Source organism: Pimephales promelas, chromosome 18, assembly GCF_988280905.1.
Source record: "Pimephales promelas chromosome 18, fPimPro1.hap1.1, whole genome shotgun sequence".
NCBI lineage: Eukaryota > Metazoa > Chordata > Actinopteri > Cypriniformes > Leuciscidae > Pimephales > Pimephales promelas.
The window spans coordinates 20,860,590-20,883,334 of NC_142786.1; the positions used below are offsets into that span (position 1 = coordinate 20,860,590).

Genomic DNA, 22,745 nt, shown 5'->3' on the forward strand with positions numbered 1-22,745 from the left:
ATCAAAATTGGTGTTTTGTCCATAGACAGTATAAAAAAGGTTTTTTTTGATAAGGTGGCCTATTGTTAAATTGTGCTAGGACAAGTATACATATTTGATATTACGTATACATGCTTGAAAATGTTTGATATCCTGTAAAAAAAACCGAATGTGGACTCACGTGTGATGACATATTATGATCTTTTGTCATATTACCTGCAAATTTGTTCGGAAAACTGGAAAATTGGAGTTTATTAAATCAGATTTCACATCTGAATTTCAAACACGTCTTAATCAAAAGTTAGCCGCTTTTAAAAGTACCAAATTGTAATAGGCCTACATTTATAGAGATAAATGGCACTTTATGAGGAAAGGAAGTTCACAGTTTTAGTGGCCCATATAAATATAAATATTTTTTTTTTTCAGATTTATTCTTCAGAAAATAGACATCAAATATGTTTTTCAAATGTGAAAAGATACTTTTAACATGTTTATTTGCACAGTTTACAATGATCATCCATACAAAAAAAGAGTTTACATGCACTGTTTTTGACTATACATTTCTGGAAGAAAAAAAAACACAAACATAATTTAAGCATATAGCATAAATGCATAATCTTAAGTTTCACATGACTAATAATATTTTAATTAATAAAAACAAACATCTTGAATTGTACAATGATAAGGCCTATTTTTCCATTTGGAGAGGATTCTACAAAATCTTTTTTTAAAATGCACATCCGATTCCAACACACACAATAACAACCACTAACCCGATATAGATATAGACATACCTAAAAGAACATTCATAGGCAACAATACTGTCAGTGCCATTGACTGGGTTTGGGTGAATAAGAGCATCAGTGTCAGGAACAAGAGCAGCGGAAGGACTCGGCACCTTTAAAACAGGGAGCCCCAGTTCTCTTTGCTCCTTCAGGACATTGGTCAGAAATGCAAGCGCCCTTTTGGGAAACGCAGGCGGAGAGAACAGATTATGCTGGCGAATGAAGAAGTGAGGTAGAGAACCATCTAGTGCACGTCGCTCAAAGTATCCAAATAGCTTCATGAAGGAGACAGACAGCTGGGCTGGAGACCAGAGGGAATCCTGCACTCGGTCAGACAGCACATGGAGGAAGGCTGTTTTCCCGTGGTAGGAACACAGAGGCTCAAGCTCTTTGGGATAACGCTGCTTCAGTCCCTCAATCAGACACTTGAGAAGCTGCAAACAACGTTTCCTAAGAGAAGAGAGAACAGGGAAAGCATGGTTTTAAAGGCAGAGTTAACCTAAAAATAACATTTTTGTCATTAGTTACTCAGCCTCATGTCGTTCAAAACCTGTAAGACTTTCGTTCATCTTCAGAACACAAATGAAGATCTTTTAAACCTTTTGAATTCCGCACTAAGAAAAAAGATATTTCTTATCTTCTTTTGTCACTAGTAACCACACTCAATGTATTTTTTTTATTTTATTATTATTTTTTTTTAATATCGGCCTCTACCAAATGATTGAGATGTCACTTAATGTTAATAAATGGTACTGGAATTCATACACTTTGCCATACTTTTCATTTCCCATCATAATTAACAAAACCTTTTCTAGTCTTGACAAAAAACATTGTCAGAAAGGTCTCGAGGTCTCAAGGTTCCATATTTTGTAACAGAAGTCATATCTGGACAGAAATGTATTAATTTGTTACAGCAGAATGCATAGAATTAAATTCAATGGAATTTATGTCATTTTTGGTATTACACCTAAACAAAAGCTCATGAGAACTTACATTTTTGTGATATCAGCTTCAAATTTGGAACAAAACTTGGTAAGATATATGGCTTTGATTTTATAGTAAATTTATAGGAAAAAATATTTTGTAAAATATATATTTTATATAAAAGAAAAAATATTTAGTACAGTATATAAATTTAAATCTTCCATAACTATTTCATACTTTTATTTTTTGAAGTGCTTTTACTTCAGCAATAATCTGCTGAGTGTTTTCTTTAAAACAAGACTAAACTTAGGTCTTTATTCCAAAGCATACTTGAATTACAACCAAGTTACAATAGTGCATTTTAATGTCCATTCTCAAAAAGGGGGGTGACAATTAACCGTTATGTGCCAAACCAACCGTTTGGTTGAGCATGTTTTTGAAAAATTATTAAAAATATACTTAAGTTTTTTTCATAGCACCAAGTAACATCATTTTGTAAAGTTAGGGCTCTTACAGTGTAATATGTAAAAAAAAAATGCTTTGCTTTCAAAATTTCACCAAAAACAGTTCACATGGCTGGGGTGATTTATTTGTTTCTTACATCCATGTTAGAAGAAGTGTTGTGACAAGTGCTGTTGATTGACACTGTGAAATCTAGTGGTATTTTTTTCTTGGCATAATATACCTCAACCATATGATAGAGATGGCTCAATCAGTTTGAGTTAAGTTAGGTACTCCTCTCAATAAAATAAAGTGACTCAAAATGTGCTCAACCGTTGAGAAGTCAGTTAATATGAGAGCTTTCTGTCCATCCATTGACAGCTACGCAACTACCACTTTCAAGGCTCAGAAATGAAGACATCATTAAAGTAATACATGTGGTTTAACCTCAATTTTATGAATCCGTTTTGTGCGTGAAAAAAAACATAATTTACTACTTTATTTACTAAATATTAATCTTCAATCCACGTTCACGCAGCAACGTCTACTTTCGCATCAACACTACACAAATGCGTCTTTGTGCTCTCGTGAACATGCGTTGGAGAATTTGTTATTAAAGTGGTAAATAATGCCTTTTTGCACAAACAAACAAACAAACACTTGCGTTGTTTCATAAAATCAAGGTTAAACCACTGGAGTCACATTATTTTAAAGATGTCTTTACTACCTTTCTTGGCCTTGAAAGTGGTAGTTGCATAGCTGTCAATGGAGGGACAGAAAGCTCTCATATTTCATTTAAAGGTGCCATCTGGAACTAAAAATCAAAAAATATTCCATATTCCATAACAGATGGGGGCAGTATACCTCCAGAAAATGTGTTGTGCCGCGGCCGCACGCACTCACGTCTTCAAACAACACAAGCGAGCGCTGTTTTGCTCTCTTTCTCCAAATATTATTCAAATCATTTGTCACGATAGTAAAAGGTCGGAAGACCGCAGTTTCACGTGGAGCATTTGGAGATTTTTAGAGATCAGAGACTCAATGAACAACATCTCAACACTAAATGATGAAGACCGACTCATAGATGCTTGTCTCAAAAACAAGCTGTTGCATTTCGACGATATGGGAAAATAAAAGCCTGCGGGCTATTATTTTAAGTTTACGGTATTCGTTTTGTTCATATTACACTTTTATTGTTAGTTTGAATTAATTTGACAGACAGCATTCGCTGATGTTGATCAACCTAGCGCCATTCAAAGCTGCCAACTCTCACGAATTCACCGTGAGACACATGCAATTAACACTTAGCAAGCAGGTTAGTTAAGCTCTTAGATTCTGTCAATTTTATTATGCAATTCAAACAATAAATACCGTTTTGGCGCTTGTACATGTTACACCAGAGATCCCTAGCGCACGTGAACCGATCGTCTCTACTAGCTAATGGAAAAAGAACCCGAACACTGTTGAAAGATACAGTATGCTACAACTTACCAAAATGTATTCCTCATGCATAATATCGACCAATCATTTTTTGAACTCTTCCCTGAACTGAAATGTAGTATTGGGCTGTATTTCCACACGACTGACATCAGGTTCAAGTACACACAAGCCTGCGCGAGCGCAACTCACTCGTGTACTGCAGTTTGGCTGGTGGTAACGTTGCCCGCCTGCATACCGCCTCCCATGGCCGGAACTGGTATTACGACACCTGCCGGGCCGGGGCTAGTAATTTAGCATGCTAATTTAGGTTTATATCTCGGCAGCACTATAACTTGTCAGTTTTTTAATTACATCATTGCACTTATTTCTTCTCATTCTTTTGTTGCGTGTAGCTCATTTTTTGGATATTTTTACCCCAATTATTACAGATGGCACCTTTAAAAGATCTTAATTTTTGTTCTGAAGATGAATGAAAGTCTTGCGGGTTTGGAACGACATGAGTGTATACTTACGTTTTCTGAACGTACGTTTCCCTGCCACATCTGAATTTCATGTGGCGCATTCGCACGGGATAAACAAAGCCTGTGATTTTACTCAAATTTACTGACTTATCTCCCGGATATGACGTCAATAAAGCGTTCTGATGATGGTTGGAAATTGCTTTTCGTTATAGGTCTAGTATGATATATTATGACATCAATAGAATAAAGTTCCTAACCGCATGCTGTAAATTAAATGCAATGCAATAATTAAACCACTGGAGTCACATTATTTTAAAGATGTCTTTACTACCTTTCTTGGCCTTGAAAGTGGTAGTTGCATAGCTGTCAATGGAGGGACAGAAAGCTCTCATATTTCATTTAAAAGATCTTAATTTTTGTCCTGAAGATGAATGAAAGTCTTGCGGGTTTGGAACGACATGAGTGTGAGTAATTAATGACACAATTTAAAATTTTTGAGTGACCAAAACTTTAATGAACCTACTTACCGACAACACTTATTGGAAAAACTCTCACAACACGTCTTATTATGGCCATGATACTGCATCATCTCTTTTTCAATGTGAGAGAAGGATATCCGCCAGCTCTCTGAAAACATATACCGCAAATATATAAACAAAATGCTTCTAATATAAAATATATGTTGTTTTGACAATAGAAATTGACACATTTTTAAAGAACATTTAACACCAAAAAAGATGATATACTAGGACAAAATGTCTTAACTGATTCCCAAAAGAAAAAAAAGGAATAACTTCCAGAATACCTTTGGCATCATCTTTGAGGTTTCTTCCTTTAGGTCTCTTTGGGACGAAATACACAGCCTTGCTTACAAACTGGCGGCGACATTTCTTTCCAAGCCAGTTGTTTATATTGGGACCGGCCCGTGCCGCTTGTGGCCATCCTTGTGGCACCTCGAGAGTAGGTACGATATCTACAGACATAATTTCATCTTCTTTCTCTTTGTTGTTAAACTCAAGAGTCACTGCCGGTGAATTTAGCTGTTTCCTGCATATCACCCACCCTTGACCTGTGAGGGGCGACAGAACCAAAAACACTCTCAATGTATAATACGATACATCACTGAAGTTTAGGTTTAAAGAAAGAAATGTCTATTTATTCAGAAAGAGACATTTATTGTGTTACAAAAATATTTCTGCCTCAAATAAATGCTGTTCTTCTGAACTTTCAATCCATTAAACATTCCAGCTAAAAAATGCATCACATTTTTCACATCAAGTCCCGTCCTAAATTTTTTCTGGTTTGAGCAGCCGTTTCACTTCAATATATGTCACACTCATAAGCCCTATTCGCATGGGATTAGTATTATCTGGCAACCTTGTGCGATTTAGAAATTACAGTACCCTGCCACATCTGAATTTCATGTGGCGCATTCGCACGGGATAAACAAAGCCTGTGATTTTACTCAAATTTACTGACTTATCTCCCGGATATGACGTCAATAAAGCGTTCTGATGATGGTTGGAAATTGCTTTTCGTTATAGGTCTAGTATGATATATTATGACATCAATAGAATAAAGTTCCTAACCGCATGCTGCTATACACGTCATTCATCTCATCCTCATCTCTATTGATTCTCAGCTTTCTTTTCTGCAAATTGTGTAGTTGTATATAGCGATATGCCCCAGCACCCAAAATACTACTAAAACACTCCGACACAGCCTCCATTCTTTGCGAAAGATGGATAAAAAGGCGCATGAAAGAAAAACCATGAAAAAATGATATAGCCTACGATCCGGCCATATCACAGAGATACCGATTCGCACGGGACTAATATTATCACAGGACCTCAGTGTTCAGCGAAATATAGTAGGTCATTTGTGGGGGAATTTTCACTTTACAAAATACAGGCATGGCCGATTTGCTAGGGGTATAGATCTCAGACATCCTCTGCAATTATTACAAATGACTAGAGGTCACCAGGTAATACTTATCCCGTGTGAATAGGGCTATAGACTGTAAAGGAAGAAAAGAATAACAGAAGTTTTAAGTTTCATGCTGACTTTAACGCTGCAGTCTGCAGTTTTTCCTCTTTGTCGCCATCTCTGTTTGAAATCTGCAATTGCAGTCAATCGCGGCATTATCAACTTTACGTGAGTTGTACTTCGACATTGAGTGGAAGAACGCAATGTTTGAGAAGAGTGTGCAGCTGTCAATCACCGCGGCGGTGTGGATACTGGCAATCGCAATCACAGATTACACTTTTTGGAAGTATGACCAACATAATAACTTTCACTGGAAAATGTCTGAAAAAGTAACATCCACTTTTGTTGTGACCAACTAACTGAAAAAATTATACTTTGTTCTCAAATTGTTAATTTTAATGACGCAAAGATATGCACGAATCCCTCGTGGAAATCCACCAGTACCACTGGAATTAAAAACATCGAGCTACGGCAAGAGTTTTGAAGACTGGCTGGTTATGTACTTGTTAAAAAAAGTTATTTTGAATAATTTTTAACCCCAAAAAGTTACTGACTAGACCTTAAAGCAGCACAACTGTTTTCAACATTGATAATAATCAGAAATGTGTCATGAGCAGCAAATCATCATATTAGCGTGATTTCTGAAGGATCATGTGACACTGAAGAGTGGAGTAATGATGCTGAAAATTCAGCTTTGATCACTGGAATAAATTACATTTTTTTTAAATATTCACATTTTTATAATAAACTGCATTTTCAATTGTAATACTATTTCGGAGAGATGTTATTTTTACTGTATTTTTGGGAGAAAAAAAATATGACAAAACATAAAATTAAAAAAAAAAACAACCCCAAACTTTTAACTGGTAGAGTAAAAAGAGCCATCTGAACATGTGAGTGAACTTGTTGAGAAACTGACCAACACACCTTTAAAATGTGTGCTAATGAATTTACGGACCAAGCGGTGCATTTCTGCTTTGATTTTGGTGGCTGAGACGGTCCGTTCATCTTCCAGAAGAAAGTGCTTGATTTCTTCGCGTGTGCCTTTTAAAAGCTTCAAATTATAAAACAGTCCTTGATATTCTTCCAGTTCTGACATTTCAAGCCTTGGGACTTTCAGTTTCAGCATAATGTCAAACTCATTGGGCTTGTTGATCTGTTGGTAATAAAATTCATGTTTGTCATTACATTATGCATTATGCACATTATGCAAGTCATTACTTTGTTCTTCGAGATGTATTACACTACCATTGAAAAGTTTGGAGTTGGTAAGATGTTTTAATGTTTTTGTTTTACAATTTAAAATAACAGTTTTCAATGTGAGTATATTTTAAAAATATAATTTATTCCTGTGATCAAAGCTGAATTTTTAGCATATTTTTTTTTTTATTATTATTATCAATACAGATTGGTTCATGCTTCATATTTTTGTGTAAACCGTTAAATATATTTTTCTGTATTATTCGATGAGTACAAAAATTAAAAATAAATCCGTCACTTTATCAATTTAATGCTTCCTTGTTGCTGAATAAAAGCATTCATTTCTTTTTAAAAAATCCCAAACTTTTGAACAGTAGTGTGTATTTTATATGTTTTAGCTTACCTCAAGGACATCCAATATGTAGGTGTCTTTGTTTCCACATGTATTTTAAATTTGGATATTTTTAGGTCCAACCGTTCGTGTCTATCAGTCATATAATGGAGGTCTATGGTCACCACCTCAAAGAGCATGCACAGAGAAGTCCAGATTAAACATTATTTAATGACTCGTAAATGTAAGTACACATTGATGGCCTAAGACACGAAACGAGCGGTTTGTGTGAGAAAACGAACAGTATTTATATCGTTTTTACCTCAGCCACGTCCGAGTGATCTGAGGGCAAGGGCGCTTTGTGGCTGTGGTTATAAGAGGTAAAACGATATAAATACTGTTCGTTTTCTCACACAAACCGCTCGTTTCGTGTCTTATGCTCTTTGAGGTGGTGACCATAGATCTCCATTATATGACTGACAGACAAGAACGGTTTGACCTAAAAATATCAAAATTGAAACTAAAGACAGCTACATCTTGGATGTCCTTGAGGTAATCTAAAACATATCAAAAATTAATTTTAAAGTGAACTTAACTTACTTTTAGACACTACTAGCTGATTTTTGTCAGTACTGATATTTCTCACCTTCACCATCTCATAGTAGCTGCCGCTGGTGAGAACCGAGACTTCCCTGAAGAAGGGCTGATCCTCATTATTCTTCAGGAATTCCAGAAGGCTTTCGATCAGATGGTTTACTATCTTCACAGCATTCTGTTGGTCAACCTTACGCACCCGTAGATCTCGACCTCTCTGCTTGATCAAGCGGTCCAGCTCCGGCGAAATATCATCTCCAGGATGAGTTCCAACAGAAACTACATCTATCATAAAAGAACAAACAGGTTATTCTGAAAACCACACTAAATACAATTGCCTCAGGACAACAGTGCACAAACACAGTATGTCATTACTTGATCTCATTCTCCTTTGACTGTCCATGATGTTGTGTTGAATATCCCGAGGTCTTGATCCTCCAACGCTCAATCCTGCCTAAAATTTACATGGAGTAGCCTATCAATGCAAATGACATGACATTTTTATTTTACAGCCAAATAGCGCATACCCTTTTTTACGGCTTTCATAAATTCTAAGACTGAGAACGTTGAACTGCTGCAATCCAGAACAGACATCAGGGATGTTTTGATCCACTTATGTGTGTATCTTACAACAATAACAAAAGACTGGCACACGCACAAAGTCATTAAAAGGTAAAAAGATAAAAACTTACAGGATGTTTAATCTAGATGATTTTGTGGCACATACCGTGAAACTACATTTGATCTATTTGTTATTTGAACTTTCTCAATCATATGCATGAATGCAGACTTACCCGCTTCCTGGTCGAGAGAAAATTATCCATTACAGAGATACAGCACAAAGTAGCCTATATATGGACTCTAAGCTCCTCCCTGACACATTTGACGATCTTTCACTTTACAGTAAAAGGTTAAGGGTGTGACTGTAATCCTTTAAATTCGAAACTTAAGGAACACATATTTGCATGATGTTTACCTGCTGAGGTCACACAGGTGTTTCATTTACAGGTGTAAAGATCGAATCATTTCAGCTGAAATCTCTCTCTCTATATATATGTGTGTGTGTGTGTGTGTGTGTGTGTGTGTGTGTGTGTGTGTGTGTGTGTGTGTGTGTGTGTGTGTGTGTGTGTGTGTGTGTGTCAGTGTTGTGCAAGTGACTTCCAAATGCAATACATTACTTATTACTGTTATAGTAATTCATTACCTTACAATACTGTCTCAGAATTGTAATGCGTTACATTACTCATGTATTACTTTTGAGTTACTTTCACCAAAATAACTAAGTAGAACTTAACTTTTGGGCTTTAACGATATGCAATATGAAACCGAAATCGCGATTCGCCACATGACTCAGATCCACGAACCGAATCGCGACACACCTCTTCCAACTCCAGCGTTATTCTCCTTACCGTCCAGATCCAATGCTGAATCTTTAAATTAGGCTATTAGTATTATTTGAAGTTAACATTATAAAATACGTAGACCTACACCACAAAACTAGTTGAGGATAAATTATTTAAAATTGGGGAAGTCCAGCATTATAGACATGACATTTGCACCCAAAACTTGAAATAAAAATTCTCAGAAAATACATGCATTGTAACGTATATTGGCTACTTCCTTAAAGGACTCCAGACATTAGACAAATATCAGTCTATGTTTTATTTTTAATATTAGGGAAAAGACACAAATTCATGCGTGACAAAAAAAAATAGGAGGCAAAATATATTTTTTGTAGTTAATTACACTGCTCCAGTCTCCATAGAACTTAAAATATTCATTTTATTTTAGTTTTTGTGTTCGCATTTATGAGGAAAAAACAATGTTACTGGCACTAAAAGACTGCTTTAAAACTTTCACACAGTCTGTTGCCTTTAAGAAGTAAAAGCAGACAATACTGTAATACAACTGTAATACAAGCCTCACTGAACATGTAACGAGTAAAATATTACTGAAAATTGATTAGTAATGCCTTACACTACTGCGTTACAGCAAAAAGTAATATGTTACTGTAATGTACTACTTTTGTAATGCGTTACTCCCAACACTGGTGTGTGTGTGTGTGCGTGCGTGCGTGCGTGCGTGTGTGTGTGTGTGTGTGTGTGTGTACAAAGACCTTGGTCTGATGTTATGTACTTACCAAAGTGCAAACTTTAATGTCTTTAAAAGTATTACTCTGTGTGGACTGCACACAATTTAAATAAACAGTACATAAATACAATAGTGTAAATAAAAGTGTTACAACAGACAATGAAATTAAAACTCATTTTTTATATCTAAGCACCTGGTTAAAATTAACTAGGCCTATACAAAATTATGAATGATGTGTGTTTTTAATCAACAGTAGCATTAGTGCATAAAAGTATGGATATGTGGGTGACAAACAGTGTTAGTTTACTATTATTTATATACTATTATAATAATAATAGTATTATATGAATTAGCTTACATTTTAATTTCCAGTCATTTTGTTATTATTTTATTTCTATTTAGTCTTTAATTTAATATATCAGTTTTAGTCATTTTAGTACTTCAACTTATTTTATTTCAGCCTTTCCAACTTTACAAATTAAAATATTTTAAATAAATCTCAACTGACAAAATGATTTTGAATCATTTTAGTTTTAGCGAACAATAGCAGCAGAGATGAAAGAAAAGCAAGAATATTAAGGCAAAAATATTTATCATGTTCAAAAATAATTTATTTATGAAAGCACTTACAATAAAAACCCATTCACGGTGCTTTGACTTTGACAAGAAAGAATAATGGCACAATCTGTGATGTCTGATCATTGTTTATTTAACTAATCATTTTCTTGAAATATGTTCAGAAATACATGATTTCCTCCTTTCCTTCTGAAGCTTTTACGATGGGTTTTTATCAGCATAAGCCAGTCCTTTAAAACCGTGCTCAGGTTCTGAAATATTGCAGTGTAGGTTTTCAATGAGGCTTGCTGTGTGTCTGATGGGACGATTCATTTAGCTTTGGCAGCCTTCTGAGCAGACTTGGTGACCTTGCCAGCAGAGGACGCTTTCTTGTCAACAGCCTTGATGACACCAACAGCAACGGTCTGCCTCATGTCACGCACAGCAAAACGACCTGAAAAGTAGTAGCGGGATGGTAAGGAGTTTGAACACAACCAGAATGTTTACGTAAAATCGCATATTTGACATAAATGATCACACTTACCCAGTGGTGGGTACTGAGAGAAGCTCTCCACACACATGGGCTTGCCAGGGATCATGAGGATAATGGCAGCATCTCCAGATTTAAGAGCCTTGGGGTTGTCCTCAAGCTTCTTGCCAGAACGACGGTCGATTTTCTCCTTGAGCTCAGAGAACTTGCAGGCGATGTGAGCAGTGTGGCAGTCCAGCACTGGGGCGTAGCCCTGAGAGATCTGACCAGGGTGGTTCAGGATGATGACCTGCGATGAAGAGGGGTAACATGATAAAGCACTTTACATTCTATCAGTTAGAAGGACAATCAATCCGAGTATATTCTAACCTGAGCCGTGAAGCTGCCAGCCTCCATTGGTGGGTCGTTCTTGCTGTCTCCAGCCACGTTTCCACGACGGATGTCCTTGACGGACACGTTCTTGACGTTGAAGCCAACGTTGTCACCGGGAAGAGCTTCGACAAGGGACTCGTGGTGCATCTCAACAGATTTAACCTCAGTGGTCACGTTGGCAGGGGCAAAGGTCACAACCATGCCAGCCTTCAGAGTTCCGGTCTCAACACGACCCACGGGCACAGTTCCAATACCTGAAGGAAAAACACAAAGAACGCTTGAACATGGTCTCTCATCAGAGAAAATTGTGAATAAGGATGGAGGCAGGGTTGTTACTGTTATGAAAACAGCAAAAAAATAACAGCAAACACTTTTACCTTAAAAAGCCATTTTACTAAGCCTTGATTACTAGACACTTTCACATTCATTATTTCCCACATATTCTCCATTGTTGCAGCTCCTCTCTTCCCAGTCTGTCAGTAACGCTCTGTTTACTTCCTGTCTCTATGAAGCCCCTCTTTCTGAAAAGCACAATGTGCTCTGATTGGTCATCTGGATCAGTGTGTTGTGATTGGTCGAGCGCTTTTTGAGTGTGTTTGGGAAATGTCCCGCCCCTTACCATAACCATTAGTTTCAACACAGTACTAACTAACTCAACCAGGCCCCGCCCCTTCATTCTGCATATTAATTATTTAAATTAGCAATATTGTGACGTGTTCGCTCCCGGAAGAAACTCAAGACTACAATGGAGGCGTTTCAGGAGTTCAGAAACACGGACACTGATATAGAGAATAACTCCCGCTAGAGGGACTAACTTTACAGACCGTTTTCATCCTCAAACAGCAACATTACACACTAACGAATATTAACAATACAACTGGGAAACACAAATTAAATGTATTTTCATGTCTCCAAAAAAAACCAAAAAAAAAAGTTTACACATTCATTTTAGTTTTGGATTCATGGTATAACATAAAATATGATACCTTTACTTCCGTTTGTATTAAACATGAAAATGGCACTTATTGAATTTACTTCTTTTTTTTTACCCTGTAAAATATTTGGTAACGCTTCCTTTTACAGTACAGTACTTACAGTGTACTTACCTAGAAAGTACTGGCTAATATAAGGTAAGTACAATATTTTGCCTTGGCATAACTTGACAAATGTATATAGCATGGGCAGTATTTCAATTAAATGTATTTGAAATACGTATTTAATTACTTTAGTGTATTTTGTCATTTGTATTTTGCAGGTGTGGAAAAAATAAAATGTAGTTTGTAACAAAATATTTTGACGGAGTGTATTTGAGTATTTCAAATACTTAAATACTTAAGAAAAATCACCATAGTAATGTCATGATTCTGCCCTCGATTTTCTCTAGTCTTGAGGCAGGATCATGACAGACCCATGTTTTGTGTGCATGCACATGGCCTTTTTTTTGGGCCATGTGTTTGTGTTGTCTCGTTACGTACCCCGTCCCCTTGTTTTCCACGTCTTGTCATTGTCAGCTTCACCTGTTCTTGTCATTAGTGTGTCTCCCTATATCATCCCTTGTGTTTGCTGTCCTGTGTTGGTTCATTGTGAATTTCTTACCTGCGTGTTACCTTAGTTTGTTGAGCCTTGTGAGTATCATGTCAAGAGTATTATCTAGAGAGAGTTCTGATTCTATATTTGCTGTGATTTCAGACCCAAAAAAGGCAGAAACATAAGTTATCATATTCATCTCATTTTTGTTAGCGATCCGCTAGCCGCCCTTCCCAGAAGCATGCCGTCTAAAAACCCAGCCCGTTCTTATCCCAAGGCATCATTAATTTATATATGAAGCTTTGTTTTGCCAAAGCGTAGACATCCAATGCACATGGCACCCTTTAGCGTCAATATGAGACGCAGATATATATAGGCAGATGACGCCTCCTAGTGGTCTAACCCTATCCCTACCCCAGACCTAAACCTACCCATACTCTGTGCATGTTATATTGACGCTAAAGGGTGCCATGTGCGTTGGATGTCTACGTTTTGGCAAAAGCGTTGTATATGCCGCCTTGGGATGGGAATGTTTTGAAAAACCGTGTCTCTGTAGGCTACCAAGACTCTGAGATCTGCACACAAAAACAATGGGTTCACCAACCACTAAAACCTAAATAAACAGTGTTCCAAGTTACCAATCACCGACGCGGTGGGTGTTGTGAGGTTTGCGCTCGTGCACGGCTGCACGCGAAGTCGTCCCTAACCCTAACCTTTCATAGGCCCTACCTTTTATGAAACGGCGCGTCTGTCACAAATTTACTGAAATCTCCATGATAAGCAAGCGTTCACACAATATAAATGTATTACATATGAGAAATATCAATTTTGTATAAAACTACCACACCATTGATGTGAACTTGGCTATACATGCCGGTTATGTCATAGGGTGCTATTTCAGGCCCTGTAGGGATTTAGTGAAATGCCCAATTTTTTTTATTTTGCTACTTTGCCATTTTGAATTTAATCATTTATAATATTTGTGTTATTGCTACTATTTTTGTTATTGACCTTAGAGTAACAGAAAAAGACTATTGTGATTTTTATTATTATTTATAAGATTATTGTGGGAGTATTTTTGTATTTTCAAAATACGAATTACTTGTATTTTATTTAAATACATTTTTCACATCAGTATTTTGTATTTTATTTAAATACATTTCATGAGCCAGTATTTGTATTTTGTAACAAAATAGTTTTTGATGTATTTGTGCCCACCTCTAACAATACTTATGACTTTTCCAAGTCTACAAATCATACTTTTAATATTAGACCTCATAATTACAGGCAAACCTGTTTTTTGTCAAAGAAAAAAACACTTGTTGAGGGGGTGAATTAAAATATTTATATTTTTATTTGATTTTAGGCCCCCTGGATGAGGACTGCACTGAGAAAATGAAAAGCATTTGTAAATGATAACAATTAGCACATTAATTATGGCTGGCCCAAAATACTCAAACTAATAAAACAACTAAATGAACAAATGAACTATAATGAAAAATACAAATTATAGTGAACAGGCTAAACCGACTAAACTGAAAATACAAAATCTAAAATATAATAACCCTGGTTGGTGGCAAATGTTACCTCCAATCTTGTACACGTCCTGCAGAGGCAAGCGAAGAGGCTTGTCGGTGGGTCGACTGGGTGGCAGAATGGAGTCCAGGGCCTCGAGAAGAGTTACACCATTGGCAGCACCTTCCTTCCTCTCAATCTTCCAGCCCTTGAACCAGCTCATCTATTATCCATTAAGAAAATGCAAAAGACAAAGCATGAACAATCGCAATAATCACAAACCCTTTAGATGCACCTATGTAACTTCTTCCGACCCAGGAAAAAGGCAGACGCTCACGTTTGAGCTGGCCTCCAGCATGTTGTCTCCATGCCATCCAGAGATCGGAACGAAGGCGACGGTGGCGGGGTTGTAGCCGATCTTCTTGATGTAGGCGCTGACTTCCTTGGTGATTTCCTCATAACGCTTCTGGCTGTAGGGGGGCTCGGTGGAGTCCATCTTGTTGATTCCAACAATAAGCTGTTTCACTCCCAGAGTGTAGGCAAGCAGGGCATGTTCACGGGTCTGTCCGTTCTTGGAGATACCAGCCTCAAACTCACCAACACCAGCAGCAACAATCAGCACGGCACAGTCAGCCTAGGTGGAGGAAGAGACAAATAAAAATCATGACATTTAAAAAAAATATAATGCAATATACACGGTAAACGGTAATTGATATGTTGGAAAAACAAAAAGCTTACCTGAGAAGTACCAGTGATCATGTTCTTGATGAAGTCTCTGTGTCCAGGGGCATCAATGATGGTGACATAGTACTTGCTGGTCTCGAACTTCCAGAGAGAAATATCAATTGTGATACCACGCTCACGCTCGGCCTTCAGTTTGTCCAGCACCCAGGCATATTTGAAGGAGCCCTTGCCCATCTTGATGGAAAAAAATATTCAGAAGAATATAAGATGTTTGAGAGACTGAATGGACAAAATAATGACAGACAGACAGACAAACAGATTAGATAGATAGCTAGATAGATAGCTAGATAGATAGCTAGCTAGATAGATAGATAGCTAGATAGATAGATAGATAGATAGATAGATAGATAGATAGATAGATAGATAGATAGATAGATAGATAGATAGATAGATAGATAGATAGATAAGTTTAACATCTTTTCAAACATGATTGATGGATGGATAAATAGATACTATATTAGATAGATAGATAGATAGATAGATAGATAGATAGATAGATAGATAGATAGATAGATAGATAGATAGATAGATAGATAGATAGATAGATAGATAGATAGATATTCAAACATGACATCTACAAATTATGTATTAACTGAACCACTGTAATTATCATAATGCTCAACATTTCATGAATACAGAATATTCTAAGAGAAATTCTACTATTTATGCTCAGTTTAGTTATTCAGAACTGATCAATAAATACTAATAAAACCAAACTCTAGATGTCGCTCACAACACAGTGTTAAAAAAAGACACGCCCAGAATATTCTTGTCATATGGATATATTAGTCATCGGAAGTCAGTCACTCGGCTGATGACGTACCTCAGCAGCTTCCTTCTCAAACTTCTCGATGGTTCTCTTATCGATACCTCCACATTTGTATATGAGATGTCCGGTGGTGGTGGACTTGCCAGAATCGACGTGGCCGATAACCACGATGTTAATATGAATCTTTTCCTTACCCATATTGTAAATGTACTGTGGAAAGACATTGCTGGATTAGTTTCGACGGCATAAACATTGACACGATGTTTAACACACATAATTAGTGTTCAAGGAATTGGAATATCTATGGCAGGAAAAATAAACTAAAATCACAACGACAGTGTATGAACAGTCAGGGCTATGTCTGCGTGAACGCGCAGCATTGTTGTTGCCAAGTCCATTAAAATGGACCTATTTATTTCCAGACTGCGATAACACGTATTAAATGTTATCAGCTTCAAAAATAGTGCAAACTTAAAGGCTTAATATTTTTTAAAGTACATTTAACACTTTACATCGTATTATATTACCTCTGCATATTGCACACACACAAAAAGTTAACGCTGCTGTGAGGGTGTTTCTAACACAGCTGCTGTGGCAGTGACGGTAAACCGCATAGCATACAAAATTTGAGATTAAGCGTTAAATTACACCTACAGCTTGATATCATTTAGATCACGTCGGAATTTAATTAAAAAGCCCATACTTTCGTGAAGAAACCCTTATATTAGGCATTTTTCAGTTCAAGCTTCTTTTGAGACTTGGCAACCCTCCCCTCCCTCTGTTCACTTGTCCTCCATGTTGAAGGACTGGAATGACAGCACCAGCCATGTTCTCTCCAGCTTAGCCAACAAATCTATTCTCTACATGTGCAACAAGTTAGTGAAAAGGGGGCAGCAGTGCAAAAATAAAAAAAGGAACCTGATGTAATCTTGCCAAACCCAACAAAGAGAAAAATACCTGATCTGAACATTTAACCTGAAGAAAATTTGATTTTAAAAGGATATTTTTACTTATGCTAAGGTCAAGCTAGACATATCACAAGGATTGAGTAAATAATACAGTAATAAACTTACCCGACAAGAACGAATGACGCCCCGTGCAGGCTGGAGAAAAAGGAGCGAGTCTCAATGGCCGTCTAAATTTATACCGGTTCAGACAGGGGTGGGATATGATAACTCTTAAACCACATAGATACTGCCTAGGAGAGGGGTACCATTGGTAGCTTTACTGTGCACTGACTACTAGCCATTGGCGGAGGACACATCACTTAAGTAGGCACAAGGAAGGTAAAAAAAGGCCTGCAACACGTGTTAAAACAGCTGCAATGACCCTGACAAACCACTTCAGTTGCTCATCCCACCCATTACCCAAGTCACCACAGGAGACAACGCACAATTTCGATTTTTAATACCTTTATTAGTTTATTCAGCAGCTTCTTTCCAAATTTTACTGTGGCAACAGGTGCAGTTCTAAACCATTTCAAAACAAATTTAATAACTGAAAGAGGCACTATCAGTCAATCAATAAAGCCACACTTAATCCAAGTTGTTTTCCTTTCCTGCGAAAATTTTTCCGATGAGTTTTAATCAGCATTAGCCAGTCCTTAAGTAGAGTGCCCAGGTTTAGAGATATTCCAGGAGGTTGGGCAGAACATACCACAACCTTTGGAACAGCCTGATCGAGGGGAATTCACTTGGTCTTGGCAGCCTTCTGTGCAGACTTTGTGACCTTGCCAGAGCCAGCAGCTTTCTTCTCAACGCTCTTGATGACACCAACAGCAACGGTCTGCCTCATGTCACGCACAGCAAAGCGACCTATGGATGGAGAGAGATTAGCATCATGTTCCACACAAGTGGATACTGAAGACATAGATGAGAGAAGGTCAATTAGTAAGAGAACTTACCAAGAGGGGGGTAGGTAGAGAAGCTCTCCACACACATGGGCTTGCCAGGGATCATGTCAACAATGGCAGCATCTCCAGATTTAAGAGCCTTGGGGTTGTCCTCAAGCTTCTTGCCAGAACGACGGTCGATTTTCTCCTTGAGCTCAGCAAACTTGCAGGCGATGTGAGCAGTGTGGCAGTCCAGCACTGGGGCGTAGCCCTGAGAGATCTGACCAGGGTGGTTCAGGATGATGACCTGCGAGACAACACGAGTTAATACAGGAGTTTACATCAAAACTGACTATTATAAAAAACCATAATAATGGAAAAGGCCTAACCTGAGCCAAGAAGCTGCCAGCCTCCATTGGTGGGTCGTTCTTGCTGTCTCCAGCCACGTTTCCACGACGGATGTCCTTGACGGACACGTTCTTGACGTTGAAGCCAACGTTGTCACCAGGAGAGGCCTCAGAAAGGGACTCGTGGTGCATCTCAACAGATTTAACCTCAGTGGTCACATTGGCAGGGGCAAAGGTCACAACCATGCCAGGCTTGAGGATACCGGTCTCCACACGACCCACGGGCACAGTTCCAATACCTTGAGAATAAAGTTACATTAAAGACAATCCAAGCATTTTGAACTTAGAACTTAAACAATCTGGAGTATTAATACAAACCTCCAATTTTGTAGACATCCTGAAGTGGCAGACGGAGGGGCTTGTCGGTGGGACGGCTTGGGGGCAAGATGGCATCCAGGGCATCAAGAAGAGTAACACCACTAGCATTTCCCTCCTTACGCTCAACCTTCCATCCCTTGAACCAGCCCATCTAAAAAGGAAGATAAACAATGCCAATTAAAACTCGAAAATATTGCAAAATTGCTCAACTTTAATGCAGATCAGCAAAGTTAATTACGTTTGAGCTGGCCTCCAGCATGTTGTCTCCATGCCATCCAGAGATTGGGACAAAAGCAACACTGGCGGGGTTGTAGCCGATCTTCTTGATGTAGGCGCTGACTTCCTTGGTGATTTCCTCAAAACGGGCCTGGCTGTAGGGGGGCTCGGTGGAGTCCATCTTGTTGACTCCAACAATAAGCTGTTTCACTCCCAGAGTGAAAGCCAGGAGGGCATGTTCACGGGTCTGTCCGTTCTTGGAGATACCAGCCTCAAACTCACCAACACCACCAGCAACAATCAGCACAGCACAGTCAGCCTGGGTGGGAAGAACACAAGAACGGTTAACCACACCCTACTTTAAGATCATCCCAAAGAGCACAGTTATGCATGAATAGAGTGTAGGCCTACCTGAGAAGTACCAGTGATCATGTTCTTGATGAAGTCTCTGTGTCCAGGGGCATCAATGATGGTGACGTAGTACTTGCTGGTCTCGAACTTCCAGAGAGCAATATCAATGGTAATACCACGCTCACGCTCGGCCTTCAGTTTGTCCAGCACCCAGGCATATTTGAAGGAGCCCTTGCCCATCTGTTTGACAAAGAGAATTGTTAATAAACACGCTTTATTTAACAAGAAACAATAGAAATAGTACAATGTTCCAATAAGACAGGATAAAAGGGTACAACTTAAGTTTGCTATTGCTGATCTTATGTGACTAACAAGTTGTCCTGCTCCTCACATCAGTAAAGTCTTTGCAAAAGGGAGGGGAAAAGAGTTGTTTAGAGATTAGGGCAAACTAAACTAACTTCACAGAAATAAATTTTAAGTTCCATTTTGATTTAAAAGTTAACAAAGAATTTATTAAACAATTGATTTGAGTAGTGAAACTGCTTGAAACGTTGAAAGGAACTAGTGCACATGTCACTCGGCCTACTAGGCGCCATTACAGAAACTGCAACGTCATAGCGAGTCCCGTTGAGGCTCCGCCCCTTCCCACACCCAGCCGGCTTGAGCCCAGGAACGCGTGCTACCGCCGCCATTTTGGCTCTTGTTACCTCAACTTACGCCGCAATCCATTTACGAATAAAAAAACGTTAAAGCGTCCAAACACTCACCTCGGCAGCTTCCTTCTCAAACTTCTCAATGGTTCTCTTGTCGATTCCACCGCATTTGTAGATCAGATGGCCGGTGGTGGTGGACTTTCCGGAGTCGACGTGGCCAATGACCACGATGTTAATGTGGATCTTTTCCTTTCCCATGATTGATTAGTTTCTGTACAAGGAAGGAAAATGGGAAAGCTTAAGACAAAAGACAAGCACATTTTTCATATAAACCTTTGATTGGGGATCTCGCAACTAGAGATGCCCAATCTTTCAACCGGCCTACTTCACATAAGGCGACTGCGACACGTGTTTCTTTAGGGTAGTGGGGTATTAAGTTACAATAAATAACTTAAATGTTTGAGAGGCATCCAAAGGAGTCAGACATCTGTCTCTAGTAACAGCTGTTGGATGCGAGAATGTGTGGAAGGCTTTTAGCGGGCCTGTGACTTCAGTCGGTTAACGTTCACGTTACTGCCTTTGTTCTCTCACCGGTTCCCATTCTTTGAACGATAAACGTACACGGAAAAAATAATTAAAATTAACTCCTCTAAACATACAAATTAAACAAATACAACGTTTAAAAAACAAAATTAGAGCGAAACCATTATATAAACCGCCAGTGATAAAACACGCTAAGTAACAAATTTTAAAACAAACCGCGAACCTTATAAAGAAAAAATAATTGTCCCAAAGTTTCTAGCAAGTCAAAAACTGACTAAAAACCAAAGGCCTAGGCAGCAGAAAAAGCACTCACCAGGATTGAGCGATAACTCCTCGGCTGCTGCTCCCCTTTGCCAGGTAACAGAAAGAGGAAGAAATATGCTTTGGTTGGCGAATTTATACGCGGGAGGAGGAACAACCCCCCGCTTCCTCTCCCTCCCTAATCGCCCCACAAATCACACACATTTGCGTGAAAATCTCCCGGCTCGTCATCCATACGTCACGACTCTGTTTCTCTGAACCCTATGCTCTGTCTGAACATCGGCTTCACTGTTTGAATTTTTTTTGTTTTGTTTTTTTGTTACAAATATATGTTGCGATATACAGTATAAATATGTAAAGTCAAAGTTTTTTTTGTTTTTGAAAGTAGCCTCTTAATTTCACCATGGCTGCATTTATTTGATTATAAAATAATACTGTGAAATATTGTGACAATTTAAAATGACTATTATAATATATTTTAAAGTGTAATTTATTCCAGTGATCAAAGCATCATCATCACTCCAGTCTTCAGTGTCATGTGACCCTTAGAAATCATAGTTAAATGCTGATTTTGTGCTGCAGTTATTAATAATGGTTCTCATTTTTAAACCATTTTTGCATGCTTAATAGGTTTGTGGAAATCGTGATACATTTTGTCTGGATTCATTTAATAGAAAGGTTAAAAAAACAAAACAGTAGGCCCTATTTGAAATTGAAATCTATTGTAACAATATAAATGTCTTCACTCTCAACTGAATGTGTCCTTTCTATAGGCCTATATTACTTTGAATGGTAGTGTATCACGGTTTCCTAAAAAGAAAAATATTAAGCAGCACAGCTGTTTTCAATATTGATAATAAAAAATGAATGTTTCTTGAGCAAATCATCACATTAGAGGGATTTCTGAAGGATCATGTGACACTGAAGACTGGAGTAATGATGCTATAAATTCAGCTTTACCATCATAAAAATAAAGGCTATCAGTAAAACGTAAAATGTAATAATATTTTACAATATTACTGTTTTTACTGTATTTTTGATCAGATAAATACAGCCTTGGAGAGCACAATAGACTTCTTTCAGAAACATTTACTAATTTTGAATGCTACTGTACATAATGGGAACATATATTGTTACTTATTATATACATTTTTTGAGATACCAATACAAATAGGCAATAAATATTTATTACACATAAATATATTTTTAAATACACATTTGCATCTTTAGTCTTTCCATTTTAAATCACTCAAGTTACATTTTTTGATGTCTTTATGATGATTGACAGCAATCATCACTATAAAACTAAAACTGCATTATATCAGTGATTAAGCTGAATAATTTCATCACACATACTTCTTAAAAATTCACATTTAATTATTTGGGTTTGGTTAAAGTTGCTACAGTGCATTATATACACAGCAGTTTATTTCTTTTTCCTCTTTGTGCTTATTCTCAAAGTAAAAAAAAATCATTGCATCAGCTTCAGTGAATGGACAGGAATTATAATTGTATTTTAGTTGATGAAACCAAGAGAGACACAGTGATCAGTCCAGTCCTGTATGTAAATGAGTCAGCAATAGCACAGAGTCGATAAGGCCACTCAGGTCTATTGTCTCAGATGCATCTCCACCCGCTGGTTGGTCTATTCAGATTCAAATGCCATCAGATAGGACTATTTGCAGAATGGTGAGATTTTGACGAGCCTATTTTAAAACATAAGCCCATGGGAGGCAATGAGACTTTCGTAATTTCCCTTAGTTTGCATGCATTTAATGCATTCAGAGTTCATTGTTTTTAGAGTGTAGAGAATCTTCCATTGCCTTCAACGCTATACAAGCCTTTAACGCCATCCTCAATGTCTTGCATTCCTCATAGCTTTATTTCAAAGAGCTGGCGTCTCCAGTTAACTCTCCCTAGGACTAGGTAACAGATGCGTGGTGGTCGGCAGCTGCTGTTTT

The 22,745-nt window shown here is 37.8% G+C and overlaps 3 protein-coding genes across 4 annotated transcripts; all 3 read right to left on the reverse strand.

Moving 5' to 3' along the window:
• Positions 1–456: 456 nt before the first annotated feature.
• LOC120485031 (cyclic GMP-AMP synthase) lies at positions 457–9,119 on the reverse strand. Of its 2 annotated transcripts, XM_039680519.2 has the most exons (7): positions 8,936–9,119; positions 8,517–8,595; positions 8,194–8,426; positions 6,944–7,172; positions 4,836–5,099; positions 4,558–4,657; positions 457–1,214 (listed from the first exon to the last, which is right to left on the reverse strand). In XM_039680519.2, the coding sequence occupies exons 1-7, from the start codon at positions 8,963–8,965 to the stop codon at positions 707–709; spliced, it is 1,443 nt and encodes a 480-aa protein (XP_039536453.2). In that variant the 5' UTR covers positions 8,966–9,119; the 3' UTR covers positions 457–706. The 2 variants fall into 2 exon arrangements, with proteins under 2 accessions (XP_039536453.2, XP_088979166.1); XM_089123040.1 differs by lacking the exons at positions 8,517–8,595; positions 8,936–9,119 and having other exon boundaries at positions 8,194–8,433.
• A 1,702-nt stretch (positions 9,120–10,821) lies between these two features.
• eef1a1l2 (eukaryotic translation elongation factor 1 alpha 1, like 2) lies at positions 10,822–17,388 on the reverse strand. The gene is made up of 8 exons (XM_039680834.2): positions 17,278–17,388; positions 16,259–16,414; positions 15,430–15,609; positions 15,029–15,325; positions 14,764–14,914; positions 11,647–11,903; positions 11,332–11,566; positions 10,822–11,241 (listed from the first exon to the last, which is right to left on the reverse strand). Exons 2-8 carry the CDS (start codon positions 16,400–16,402, stop codon positions 11,117–11,119), a joined length of 1,389 nt encoding a protein of 462 aa, XP_039536768.1. The 5' UTR covers positions 16,403–16,414; positions 17,278–17,388; the 3' UTR covers positions 10,822–11,116.
• A 211-nt stretch (positions 17,389–17,599) lies between these two features.
• LOC120485211 (elongation factor 1-alpha) lies at positions 17,600–21,015 on the reverse strand. Its single transcript, XM_039680833.2, has 8 exons — positions 20,837–21,015; positions 20,095–20,251; positions 19,388–19,567; positions 18,999–19,295; positions 18,761–18,911; positions 18,425–18,681; positions 18,108–18,342; positions 17,600–18,018 (listed from the first exon to the last, which is right to left on the reverse strand). The coding sequence occupies exons 2-8, from the start codon at positions 20,236–20,238 to the stop codon at positions 17,894–17,896; spliced, it is 1,389 nt and encodes a 462-aa protein (XP_039536767.1). The 5' UTR covers positions 20,239–20,251; positions 20,837–21,015; the 3' UTR covers positions 17,600–17,893.
• Between the last annotated feature and the right edge of the window lie 1,730 nt (positions 21,016–22,745).

What these genes read in the sequence shown, in the direction of transcription:
- LOC120485031 (XM_039680519.2), bottom strand. Translation starts at nt 8,965, where the DNA reads ATGGATAATTTTCTCTCGACCAGGAAGCGG. An exon ending in TCAAAGGAGAATGAGATCAA is followed by an intron (nt 8,427 to 8,516) that starts GTAATGACATAC and finishes CTTTTATGATAG; the next exon opens with ATGTAGTTTCTGTTGGAACT. An exon ending in CATTAGCACACATTTTAAAG is followed by an intron (nt 5,100 to 6,943) that starts GTGTGTTGGTCA and finishes CGCCCCTCACAG; the next exon opens with GTCAAGGGTGGGTGATATGC.
- eef1a1l2 (XM_039680834.2), bottom strand. Translation starts at nt 16,402, where the DNA reads ATGGGTAAGGAAAAGATTCATATTAACATCGTGGTTATCGGCCACGTC. An exon ending in TGCTGGAGGCCAGCTCAAAC is followed by an intron (nt 14,915 to 15,028) that starts GTGAGCGTCTGC and finishes AATGGATAATAG; the next exon opens with ATGAGCTGGTTCAAGGGCTG. An exon ending in CTGGCAGCTTCACGGCTCAG is followed by an intron (nt 11,567 to 11,646) that starts GTTAGAATATAC and finishes TCTTCATCGCAG; the next exon opens with GTCATCATCCTGAACCACCC.
- LOC120485211 (XM_039680833.2), bottom strand. Translation starts at nt 20,238, where the DNA reads ATGGGAAAGGAAAAGATCCACATTAACATCGTGGTCATTGGCCACGTC. An exon ending in TTGAGAAGGAAGCTGCCGAG is followed by an intron (nt 19,568 to 20,094) that starts GTGAGTGTTTGG and finishes TTTGTCAAACAG; the next exon opens with ATGGGCAAGGGCTCCTTCAA. An exon ending in CTCTACCTACCCCCCTCTTG is followed by an intron (nt 18,019 to 18,107) that starts GTAAGTTCTCTT and finishes CTCCATCCATAG; the next exon opens with GTCGCTTTGCTGTGCGTGAC.